The 13318-nt window shown below is 39.9% G+C and overlaps 1 protein-coding gene across 2 annotated transcripts in view; it reads left to right on the plus strand.

Annotated features, from left to right (window-relative positions):
* Positions 1-13318, plus strand: part of atxn10 (ataxin 10) — a 154150-nt gene that overhangs the window by 87032 nt on the left and 53800 nt on the right. Inside the window, exon 10 of one of the 2 annotated variants that reach the window (XM_078416841.1) lies at positions 7501-7564. The exons of the other annotated variant lie outside the window; for it this stretch is intronic. Within the exon in view, the coding sequence (XP_078272967.1) occupies positions 7501-7564 (64 nt within the window). The remainder of the gene's footprint in view (positions 1-7500; positions 7565-13318) is intronic. 2 annotated transcript variants of the gene reach the window in all.

The raw sequence follows: 13318 nt of genomic DNA on the forward strand, positions 1-13318 counted from the left end.
AGAGAGAGATATTGATTAGATGGAGCATCTTGTCAGCATGAATGGGTTGGGCTGAAGGGCCAGCTTCCATGCTGTAGGACACAATCACTCTATAGCAGTGTTCTCAATCTGAGCATTGAGTTTTCAGTATTTGGGATAATGAGGGGAGATGAGAAAAATTTGTTTGAAGAAGGATCAGTAATGAACATTGAGTCTGCTTTTGAGCACAATCCAACCTGATTTAAACTGCAGAGAGAGATGGAGAGAATGCAGAAAAATCAGTAAATAGACGTTGTCACCTTCGTGTGATGCAAAAGCCACTTGAATCCAGCACCACGGAGATGAGACCACGAGAGACCCTTGAACTATGCACGAAGCTGCATTGTTCTCTGTCCTGAAACTCTGAAATTGTGGATAGGCAGTAAAGTTTCACCTCTGCTTTAACAGCAGTCTGTAGGGAGTTTTAAAATTTCTTTGTTATCTATGTTATCTCACTTTCTCATCCACTCCCTACACACTAGCAGCAATTTACAGAGGCCAATTAACCTGCAAACCTGTACATCTTTGTGACTAGAGAAGCACATCTCTTAAATTGTAACGGTGTAGAATCTTGTCATGTCCTCTTTTAGATCCAGAATTATTCTCTGTGGATAATAGTTAGGTAAAGTGGGAAGTCTATTCCATTATTTTTCTTTCTGTATTTCCAAAATGCATTTTCAAGAACTGGCATGCCACTTCACTACACCTGGGGCCACAGAGGTTTTCATGCTGTGCACACAATAAATTGAACCTTTAGTGATTCTATCTCTTAGTGATTCTATCTCTTAGTGAAATTATCTCTCAGCGAGATTATCTCTTAGCGAGATTTTCTTGGCTCTTATGCATATCATGTGATCAAATTAATAAAACACAAAGGTAAAATGTAATCATGAGTGCTGATTTCATTTGAGATCTCATTTGAGCATCCGTGGAAACTTCAGTCCATCATTTTTGTTGAATCCGTTAACATTGGTGTTTTGAAGCTGTTGCTTTGACCACAATGGGAAAGGTTCAGTGCAAAACCTGTGAATGTCTCCAATGTGTTACATTCAACAAAGAAAATGTTGCTTCCAACTCGCCGTGTGTGCTTGCTGGTATTTACCATGTCAGGGACAAACTAGGATTAGTAAATATTACACAAACAAGGACTGCAACAAGGATTGTAATAGTTGACCTCTGGGTCAGCGCAAGACCTTAAAAATGTGCATGCTTTTATGCACCGTATCTTTCACTTAGCAACCATCAAAATGCAAAAGCAAAACAATGAAGCTATATTGGTAAAATAAACATCCTGTTTTCCCACACACTGAGAACAATCTGACTCTGGAAAGGATGATTGGAAAAATTCATCATCCTAGTCATTCTTGCTCATCTTTAGTAAGCTAGCTGTAGAAAAACAGTAGCCATAGCTGAAAAATCAAAAGGCAGCCTGTAGATCAATGGGTTAAATGTAAATGTAGCCATACCATGGTTGACCTGTAACAACTAACCCAAATGATAATTGTGCAAATCTTCAAGTGCTGCTTTCAATATTTTCTCAGAAGGCAAAAAAAATTCAGCATGTCTCCAATAACTCTTACCAATTTTTCAGGATGTACCAGAGAAAGTATTCTATCTAGATGTATCAGCTTGGTATGGCAACTGTTCTGTGCAAGGGCACATGAAATTGCAACGAGTCGTGAACACAGCCCAGTACATCATGCAAGCCAGTTTCCCATCTCCACCCTATTGCTACACTACGCTTCATGCTGCCTTGAGAAAGCAGCCAACATAATTGAGTATCACACATCCCAGACCGTCTCTCTTCTCCTTTCTCCCATCAGGCAGAAGATATAAAAGTTTAAAAGCACGTTCCACCAGTCTCAAGAGGTGCCTCTTCCTTGCTGCTTCCTCTCGTAAGCGAAGGATGATTTTTCTGATCGACCTCATTACAGCCCTTGCACTTTTTAATCTGGACTTTCTCTGTCACTGTAACACTATATTTGGCACTGTTCATTTTCTCTTTTGCACTACTTAACAACTCGTGTTTGATATGATTTGCCTGAATAGCACGTAAAACGCTGTATTTTGGTTCACGCGACAATAATAAATCAATAACAATATTGGCAACGTGTGCTCCAAGAGAAAAAGTATAGAGTGAAATTGGGAAAGGATTTAGGTGGAGGTTGAAAAGTCATCTAGAATTTCACAATAGTACTTTTTTTTTTTAAATAGAAAAGGATAGTTTTTAAGAAATGGGTTGAGAAACGCTAGCAGAGTCCTGTATGTTAAATATCACCATGAGACCCAAAGGATACCTGGTCATGGGTTGAGAATGGTGACTTTCCAGAAAAAGTTGAATTGCAGACACTGCCCGATTTATGCAATAGGGAATTTACGTAAACTCGCATTTACGGAAACAATTCTGTACTCAGTCCCTAGTGGAATCAAGGCAGTTTGTAATTTCCACTATGATCACTCAAGTTTACATCGTAAACAAGTCGGCAACGGCAGCAGTGCTTATCCAGAAGGCCGCATGCTGCAGAAAGTGCCTCGGACGCATCCAGATGTTGCTGAGACAATTAATATTCTCAGTGATGGACTCAAAGTGCTGGAGTAACTCAGCAAGCCAGGTGACACCTCTGGAAAACATTGACAGGCGACATTTTCCAGTCGAGATCCTTCTGCAGACTCAGTGAGTTATTTTAGGCAGGAGATGGGGATGGTGATTCCCATTTATGTAAAATCTGACTTAAGGGTTCACGGAATGTAACCCTTATGAAAGTCGGGGAGTGCATGTATACCATGTATCAGTGTATTGATAAGCAGTTACAAAGATTAGTAAAGGTAGCAAAATAAAGGTTGTCAAAACTGATGAAGACACAAAGCGCTAGAGTAACTCAATGGGTCAGGTAGCATTCCTGGAGAACGTGAATTGGTGATGTTTTGGGTCGGGACCCTTCTTCAGAATGAACATAGGGGAGTCAGAAAGCTGGATGAAAGGAGGGACAGGACAAAGCCTGGCAGGTAATAGGTTGATTCCATGTTTCTAATTGTCGAAACTGATGCTGGAGATTGCAGTGGGTGCAATGAGTTGATGTGCTCTTTCAAAAAAAAAAAGATCTTTAAAGGGTGGTGTCAATCTCTGGGCATGGTGAAATGTAGAACAAAGGAATTGGAAGTTAATCTGTTGATCTTCTATGATAGAGGATTGGAAAACATACATAATGACTCTAAATATAATTTATTGCAAAAGCTATGCAAGATAGTTTAAATCTTTTGAATTTTCATGCAGAATTTTTATGTATCTGCTCGTGAAAATTCACCTCTATACTGACAAACTTACTGACCATTTTAAAATTATCATATGTTCCAAGCACAAGTTCTAATTAACCATATCATATTCTATGTTTCTGTCCGACACTACATCACAATCACAGGTCTAGAAATTCAGATGTGCCATCAGTGCACAAGCTTCCATATCAAAATGAGTGCATTCTAACTGCCCTCCAAAGCATTTTCTTTGTACTTTGTGAGATCAGTCTGCCTCGGTGTCTGGCTCATGTTATAACATAGCCACCCTTCAGCATGTGGTGAAAAGATTCTGTTGTGACACAATTTGAGCAATACATCTACTTTATACAGCTCAGTTGTTGAAAAACCTTCCCTTGAGGCTGCTGTGGCATTGTCATTAGCCATTAGCTATTTGACATTTCCCTCATGAATTCTGAGTTTAGAAGCATTTGGGATCCTCAGCTGATTCGAGGGAAAGTGTAGAAGTTGCTTTAATCCAAGAGGTTGTCAATAAACCATGTCAACTGCTGGAGTCACAGTCATTATTGCAGGAAGTGGATACTTCTGGTGTAACTCTTGAAATAATGTTAGTATACATCTGCTTTACTGTGGAATAATTCTGGGCTGTTGCAGGTGACACATCAATGTAGAAATTTGTGCTGCAATCTGCTTCATCTAGCCAGTAACCATTCCTCTCTATACCAAGAGGAACACGTATCATATTTTCCAAAATTTTCCTTGGAATAAGAAGGTGCCAGATTTTGCCTCTGTTGCATATTTTCCTAAATTTAGCAGACTATTGTCTGTTTTGTTATAGAGTCATACAGTACGGAAACAGAGCCTTAGGCCCAACTCATCCGTGCCAACCTAGATGCCCCATCTAGGCTAGTCCCAATTGCCTTCATTGGGTCCATGTCCTTCTAAACCTTTCCTATCCATGTTCCTTTCCGTGTCATTTAAATATTGTTATTGAAACTATCCCAATACTTCCTCTGGCAACTCGTTCTATATATGGAAAATGTTGCCCCTTAGGTTCCCATGAATTTTTTTTCCTTCTCACCTTAAACCAATGCTCTCTAGTTCTTGATTCCCCTACACTGGGGAAAAGACTCTGCGTTCACCCTAACTCTTCACATTATGATTTTATACACCACCTCATAAAAGCTAGTTGCTCACCAGCGTGCCATCATTACCAGTGGAAGAGGATACCACACATAGGGTGTATACATTGGTCATGAATATGCAGTGAGTTTCACAATTTATTTAGCCTTTGATGGTGCTGTGCTGCCTTTAGGAATCCAAAAGAATCATAGACACCTCTTGGCATTTTCCAGTACCTGCAGATTTTTTCTTGATTTTTCATTACTTACTTATGAACAAGATTCATGACTCCTGTCGAGAACTCACGGGCAGACATGGAACTGGGCACATCTCCTGAGGTATCATTCGGTTTACCATGAGGAGACTTGGACTGTTCTGAAGGAGATCTGCAAACACCCTCATATAAAAAAAGAACTACTTCATTTGAGTCATTTTGGTCAACTAAAGCTCCAGCCCCACTACCAACTGGTTAGAACAAAGTGGAACGGTCTGATCTCCACGACATTTCCCAAGCCCTGAGTTCATCTGGTTAAAGAATATCTACCCTTCCTGTCCATACAAACCTCCACCCAATTATCACCTCCTCTCTGGCAGTAACCATCTGGCCTCAACTAACCACAACCAACTATAAATCAGCAATGTGTGTCACCTGTTGGAGTCGGAATTACAGTGCTGTATTAGAAAACACTAACATAAAGGTTCTTTGTTTCAACAATTCAGATTTGAACAGCATTTAGTGGAACAATCGACCCTGATGTCTTGAATACGACCCTCCCACATCCCAAAGATGCCTGGGTTGTGCAGGTTAATTGGTGTCTGTAAATTGGCACTAGTTTGCAGGAAATGGATGGGATTGTGGGATAATGTAGGACAAGTGCAAATGGGTGAACATCGTGGGTTTGGTGGACTGACAGGCCTGTTTCCATGTTGCATCTTTAAATCAATCAATCAACCTGTCTCAATACTCCTAACAGACAACTTTTTAGTTTGGATTGGATTAAATAGAATTGAATGGACTATTTGTGTGATCACATTTTAGAAAGTGCTTAGATACAATTTACCATATTTTAAGATTGGCATCAACAATTTCCAATAATTTAAACACTGCAAACTATTTGCCCATTTCTCTAAGAAAGGTACATCAAATTCTTCATAACCTGTAACCTGACAAAAAATGCTTATAGGTTGCACACCAATAATTCTTTGTGACTCTTGCAATGGACTGTATTGTTGCACGCATTTTAAAAGCGATCTAGTTGTGCTTTTATTAGATTTTTTACTAAAATGACAGCAGCCTGTGAAACCGACTTTATCAAAAATCAAAACATGATTTTACTTGTCCTTGATTGTGAATATATATTCTTGTATTTTCAAGAGAGGCAGTGGGGTGTTTAATTGTCATATGTACCAAAAATGGAATAATAAAATTCTTACCTGCAGCAGCGTAACATGTCTGTAAACACAATGCTCAGAGATAACACAAAAAATGTAAACTTTTTAATTAAAAAAAAAAATTAGATGGGAACCCACCAAAGTTAAATGTTATGAGAGATTACTCTAACAGCGTTTTAAATGCATGTTCTCTTACTTAAAACAGAATAGATCCAATCTTTATTTTTCACTCCTCCTCATTGCTAAACGCACCATCCTCCAATATGCATTTAAGATGGAGAACACTTGGATGATCAGACTGGTCACCGGCAGCAGTAAGTCATGCAATGTCTGGCCTCTGTGGTGACTACTTCTGTGATAATTCCTTCCCCCCAGTGAGCAATGCTGACCTTCCTCTTGGTGCCACCCTGTGCAGCTCAGATAAGGTCAGGAACTCAGCAGGAGAGGTGAATCAGTTTGCACTGCTTTCCTTTCTGGTCGATACTGTGCCAATCTGATGTTTACTTGGGCAACAACTTTCACATTGCTATGTTTTAATGGGAGGAAAAAAATAGATTAAACCAATCTATCCTGCATGAGCTTGTCATTCACTTGCAGCTGTATTTTTATTTTGATTAACCTTTTTGTTAATGTACTCCGTTTCATCACTCTCAACTGCTTTTGCAGACAATGTCAAAGTCCATAGGTGTAGTGACTTGCAACTTCTTGTTGAGACATCGTAGAAACCAAGCCACTGTGTATAAAGCAGACAGGCAGATGATTAATAACACCGGTCATAATTATGCTTTACATAAATTTCTCCTTCAAGGCATGGTTAGGCACACCGTCCTGTTTTAATAACTAATGGCATCTCTAGATTAATGTGATAGTGGGTGCTGCACTCAATGATTTGTACCTGAGCTTCAAGCTCACTATTTACACAAAATAGTTATAAAATATGTAAAGTGAGCCTTGCATGAACAATATTTTGAGCTTCTACATAAAGTCACATCCATTCCAAATGAAAATTTTAGTTTAAAAGATGTGCCTTCTCTTAAGTACCTTCTGTATCTCTATCTGTACCTTTTCTTAAGTCTGCAAACACCCCCCCCCCCCCCCCCCGGAAAATCATTGCTTAGATTTGTTTTAATTGCAGCTGTTTTTAAACTTGTAGGTTAGTTTTTTATATCTTTCCTCCATGCAAATGTTAATTTTCAACAACTGACTGCAAGGACATGTTGCTGTGTGCAACGTGTGGCAAAAATTTGTACCTGAAGTTGCCTTGTCTGGTTGACTGCCAAAATGTGATTGAAGTGCTTAGCAGAGGGCAGCGCTTGCTTCCTAGCCCCCAGGTCAATGAGGAGAATTGAGTGAGAATTCTTTTTTTTTTGCTGTACAAGTCTGTGCAACGGGTGTTAAAATGTCAATGTGATGGGCTGTCATCCCTGCAAGGGAGGGAGGGAAAAGAGCAAGTGCTGATCAATAAGCCCCTGGCCAGAGCAGAGATGACTGAGATCAGGGGTAATAGGTTACCTGCCTGCTTACTCACCCCAGGATGGCATTTCCACACCTTTTTTAGGAAGGGGAGAAGAGAATAAATGGAAAGTTCATACAAGACCTGACCTGTTGCTCAGTGCTCTCGGAATTTTGGGGCACTCTAAATGATGTCTGAAAAATTTCAGTTAAAAAGTACTATTTTCTTAGCTTGAATGTAATGTTTTTTTATATTCTGTACAGGTTCGGGAATTGGGTGGCATTCCTCTCATTCTGGATAACTGTAGCATCGATGACAATAACCCTTGTATCCTTTTCTGAAGTACCTTCTACTTTTGATATTTTATCAAAAGATCTTCAGCATCCTCTCAGCTAAGTATTGCTGTTCATGTCTCCCTCTGTTCAAAAGGGAAGTTGCTATTTCAGTATTTAATTTTTTGCCTGCTTACATTTTTATCAAGATAAATGGTTATGAAATATAACACCAATAGATTTTGTGTATACTTGCATAAAATCAAAAGGTGTCCTTTCTTCGTATCGGTGGATCAACATTTTGGTGAAATTTGGTGAAAGCCAAAGCGATATCATGGAAGCCTGCCTTTTCTGACTTGTTGGGAGTCGTTGGTCTTGTGTTTGCAATCTGGGTTCAGGGTGCAATGTTAGATGGATTGATTTATGCTTAAAACTCTAGAGCAAACTGCTGGTTGAGCTGCTACCTTGTAGCGCCAGAGACCCGGGCTCGATCCTGACCTCAGGTGCTGTCTGTAAGGAGTTTGCACATTCTGTGACCATGTGGGTTTTGACTGGGTGCTCCAGTTTTCTCCCACATACCAAAGATGTGTGGGGTTGTAGCTTAATGGCCCCTATAAAATTGCCCCTCATGTTAGGAATGGACATGAAAGTCATACACCACAGAAACAGGCCCTGCAGCCCAACTTGTCCAAGCCAACCAAGATGCTTATTGTATTTACATGTTAAATTGTAGGAGAGGATCCTCGTCTGAAGAAGGTTCCCGATCCGACGCGTCGCCTTTACGTTCTCACCGCAGATGCTGCCTGACCTGTTGAGTTACTCCAGTACTTTTACTTTAGATTTCAGCATCTGCAGTTCCTTATGTCTCCATTTAGCCTGCTTCCCTTGCCTCGAAGTCCCACTCTCACTGACCCTGTGTACTAAGCTGAAAATGTTCTGACACAAGGATAGTGATGGAGGCCCTGATTTGGTTTTGGTTTCCACAAGTACTGTTTGCTCTATTCCTTTTAGCATTTACCGTATGTTTTATTTCAGATTTCCATCATCTGCAGTATTTGCTTGTTGATTCTATTTACTGAGCACTTTGTACACCTTGTTTTAGTTTAGTTTACTTTAGAGATGCAGCGTGGAAACAGACCGTTCGGCCCACTGAATCCACTCCGACCAGCGATCACCTGTACACTAGTTCTATCCTCCACGCTAGGGACAATTTACAGAAACCAATCAACCTACAAACCTGCACATCTTTGGAATGTGAGAGGAAACCGGAACCTAGAGAAAACCCAGACGGTTACAGGGAGAACGTGCAAACTCCATACAGACAGCACCCATAGTCAGTATTGAACCCGGGTCTCGGGCGCTGTAAGGCAGCAACTCTACCTGCTGCACCACTGTGCTGCTTAACTTTAACTTTAAAAGGGTTGCTTGTGGAAGTTGAATGACCACGAAAGAGCAGGACTGGTGGAAATGGGATGGAATGGTAAAAGTCTTTCTTTCTATTATTTGTGCATGACTTGCTCCAGTATTTTCACCTCGTGGATCTCGCGTTGTGGAGAAGTTCCTGTAAATCAGCTTGGCTTGAGAAAGGGGAGTGAACTGATCTCAAAGCTCTTCATCCATTTGATTATCTGTGAGCTTGTCAATTTACTGCTGTTATCTCTATTGTCTGGATTGCCTCGTATGTTTTAAGAATGCCTCGGGGATGAGGTTGGGGGTTAAAGAGAGAGAATTGTTGTGAATCAAAGTTTAATTAAAGGCCAGGACATTGCTGGCCAAGAGGTATAATTTGGTTTAAAGAAAATAAAAAGCTAAATTGAGATGTCTGAAAACAACCTCCATGTATAAAGGTTTTGTTTTATTGTAGGATTTAGCAGAGACAATACTTAGACAATTTAGAGGGTTTTTTTAATGTAGTAATTATTGTAGTAATTATTGAAAATGTAGTAATTATTGAAATATATAATGACCAAAAACACACCTGATTTTACTCCTTCTAAACTGGGTGGACAGTGTTTAGATGGTTTGTACAGATGTTAGTATAATTTTGAGGGTTGTTTTGCTTATGTTCTCTGCTGTACTCAGTGCATTGATTGTTTGGGTAAATGGGAGAAGGAATGATTAACCAATAACGGTGCTTGAGACACCCAGGTAACTGTTTGCAGACAACTAAATTGCTTTTGATTAGAGATGGGAGCAATCCAATTATTCAGAGTATTTCAACATCAGAGGGACTGAGAACAAAGAAGAAATTAAGTAAACTAAATTAAATTAAACCTAAATTGATGCAGAGAATATTGAACTACTTTAGGTTGCTTTATGTTTTAATTTTTTTCAATGTAGACCTGATTTTGAATTTTAGTTTAGTTTTGAGATACAGCGTGGGTACAGGCCCTTCGGCCCACCGAGTCCATGCCAACCAGCGACCACCTATACACTAGTTCTATCCTACACGCTAAGGGCAATTTACAGAGGCCAATTAACCTACAAACTTGTATGCCTTTGGAGTGTGGGGGGAAACCGGAGCACCCGAAGAAAACCCACACGGTCACAAGAAGAACAAATAAAATCTGTTCAGACAGTATCTGTAGTCAGGATTGAACCCAGGTCTCTGGCACTTTAAGGCAGCAACCCTACCGCTGTGCCACTGTTATTAAACTCTCCCTATAAAATTAAATTAATTGAAATGAGGGGTTGTTTTAAAAGTATTCTCAACTGGCAATCTTTAAGTGCTACCCAGCTATTTAGCTGCTACACAGAATCAAGTCGATTTTATTGTCATGTGTGTAAGTAGGAGTAGCAGGTGCAATGAAAATCTTGCTTGCAGCCACATCATAAGCTCACAGACTCAGGCCACTAAATTGTACATCAATTCTACAAGGCACTGTAAAGAGATAAATAGTGCACAAGCACACAATGAGAAAAGGAGTTCATGGCAGTACAAGAGGTGGTCCATAGTGTTACATTGCTGAGTAAGGTCAGGGTTGCGCAGGTTGATTCAAGAACCTGATAATTGTAGGAAAGTAGCTGTTCCTGAACCCAGTAGGTGGGACTTCAGGCTTCTGTACCACCTGTCTGACTGCAGTAGTGAGAAGAATTTATGGCTCAGATGGTGAGGATCGTTGATGATGTATGCCTCCTTCTTGAGAAAGCACCTCATGTTGATTCGGTGGCAGAGGGTACTATAATAATAATAATAATGTATTTTATTTATATAGCGCTTTTCATATACTCAAAGACGCTTTACAGAGATTTAGAGATGGCCGTGATGGTCTGATTCAGTTAAATGCTAACAATCTTTCTTAACAAATGAGGTAGCAGCATATCATATATGTCTCCCTCATTCTCCTCATCACTTTGAGAACTCCTAGAAATGCTATACCATTCCTACTCTGAAATGTTATGTTCCACTGGAACTGAATCTGAATTTTCTAGATGTTGCAGCATGCAGGAAAAGATGCTGAACTATATCTGATTCTGCAGGAGATGCTTACACATCCAAAACTATATTATTTAAAGGCTGTTAACTGTAGTATTTTGCTTTTTATCCCCGCCCCAACCCCCTCCAAATGTTTAGTTAGTTGGGTATCTTGACCGAATGTATGTCTGCAACGTCTGAAAATTTAAATTGCATTTTATATTTATATTTATTCAACGTAAATTCTGACCAATATCACCATACACTTAACATTTTGTTGCTTCTTCCCGAGTTCATGTAGTGTTTGCAATTTTTTACTTAAAATACATTTCAGGAGTTGTGTAGATGATGTGAGAATTGAAGTTCTAATGATGCAGCTAAGGGTGTAAATATATCAAGTAAATATACTGATTTTTTAGACAAGGAACTGCAAATGTTTTACAAAACTGCAAGTTTACAAGAAAAGACACAAAATGCTGGAGTAACTCAGCAGGTCACGCAGCATCTCTGGAGAACATGTATAGGTGATTGTTTAGGTCAAGACCCTTCTTCAGACTATTAATTTTGCGTGTATTCAACATTCAACAGCAGAAATGTTCACAATTTCTACACCTTGCAACGTAAATTTGTGGAAGGTTTGAAAGTTAGTTTTAATTTACTTTAATATGCAATTCCAGTTGAGCTAGTTGGTGTCACTCTCACATTCCATGCATGCAATGTTCTTAAACAAAATTAGTTGGCTGAGAGCAAAATTGCCAATTGTTATGGCAATCTTGCAGATTGTCAAAGGCCCTGCTACCTCAAGAATACATCACCTAAACTTTGTAAGTGGCAAGAATTGGAGCTAGCCAACCAGATAGGAATTTGAAGGGTTTGCTTCAAGAGATGTTTCTGCCCAAATACCGGAACTGATTTCTTGAGGAGCTGACCGAGGTTGCCTTTACAGAGTGTGAAGGGCCTTCTAAAAGGTAATGGACTGGAACTGAATAGGCTCGTACTGTAATAACAGTGCTTGTGAATAGAAATCTTTACACAACAAAAGCATCAATGCGATTTACACTTCTAAAAAGATGAACCGTAAAGTCAGACTTTGACAGCTCTCTGCCATTTGCTGCTGTTTACAGCCAGGAAACAAAGACTTGGTGGAGAAAAGAAGCCAAAGTTCACTGCTGAATTGATTCTAATTAGGTTTCATGCAGATTAGCAACTGACTGTGAGTTGAATTGAAATAAGAGGCTGGACATTTAGCCGAAGAAAGTAATGATTTAGAAAATTATTTTTGGTTAATTTTGAACAACATGTAGGAGTCAGTGAGACAGGAAACGTGTCTTTGGTGAATTTGAATTCAGATGTCAGTAAGCAAATTAATCTCTGATTGGCCTCATTGGATCTCTTGTAGTTGAGAAATTAGAAGGTGGTGGGTATATGGAATGAATTGTCAGAGGAGGTAGTTGAGGCAGGTAAAATAACAACATTTTAAAGACACTTGGACAAGTATATGGATCAGAAAGGGTTAGTGGGATATAGGATCAATACAGGTAGGTGGGGCCTGCTTAGATGAGGCATCTTGATTGACAGGGACAAGTTGGGCTGAAGGGTATGTTTCTGTGCTGTATGACTCCATGACTCCATAATTTGAATGTGGTGATGTTCCCTTGCAGCTGCAGGTTTTATGTTTGGAGATGTTGGGAGTGTGCAGGATATATGGAGTGCAGTCAGAGAAGCCTTGGTGTGTTGTTGCACATGATGATGCTGCATTGTATGCATTGCATCGTGGCAAAGGGGTGAATCTTGAGCAGACCACTGACCATACAGACTGTTCCACATCTGTCCTGCAGTCCTCATCTTCCATCATTGCATCTTGGGTCTATTTACTGGAATTCCTAACTTAATTTCCTACCATCATGAAGAAGTTACAGGAACCTGAAAATGATGACCACCAGGTTGAACAATAGCTTCTCCCCAACAACCATCAGACTCTTGAACTCACCAGAAGGGTCTCAACCTGAAACGTCACCTATTCCTTCTCTCCAGAGATGCTGCCTGCCCCGCTGAGTTACTCCAGCATTTTGTGATTATCTTCAGTTTAAACCAGCATCTGCAGTTCCTTCTTACACAACACTAACCTCGCTGGAATTTAGAAGATTATGGGGGGATTTTATAGAAACTTACAAAATTCTTAAGGGGTTGGACAGGCTAAATGCAGGAAGATTGTTCCCGATGTTGGGGAAGTCCAGAACAAGGGGTCACAGTTTAAGGATAAGGGGGAAGTCTTTTAGGACCGAGATGAGAACATTTTTTTTCCACACAGAGAGTGGTGAATCTGTGGAATTCTCTGCCACAGAAGGTAGTTGAGGCCAGTTCATTGGCTATATTTAAGAGGGAGTTAGATGT

This window comes from Rhinoraja longicauda, chromosome 20, assembly GCF_053455715.1.
Source record: "Rhinoraja longicauda isolate Sanriku21f chromosome 20, sRhiLon1.1, whole genome shotgun sequence".
Taxonomy (NCBI): domain Eukaryota; kingdom Metazoa; phylum Chordata; class Chondrichthyes; order Rajiformes; family Arhynchobatidae; genus Rhinoraja; species Rhinoraja longicauda.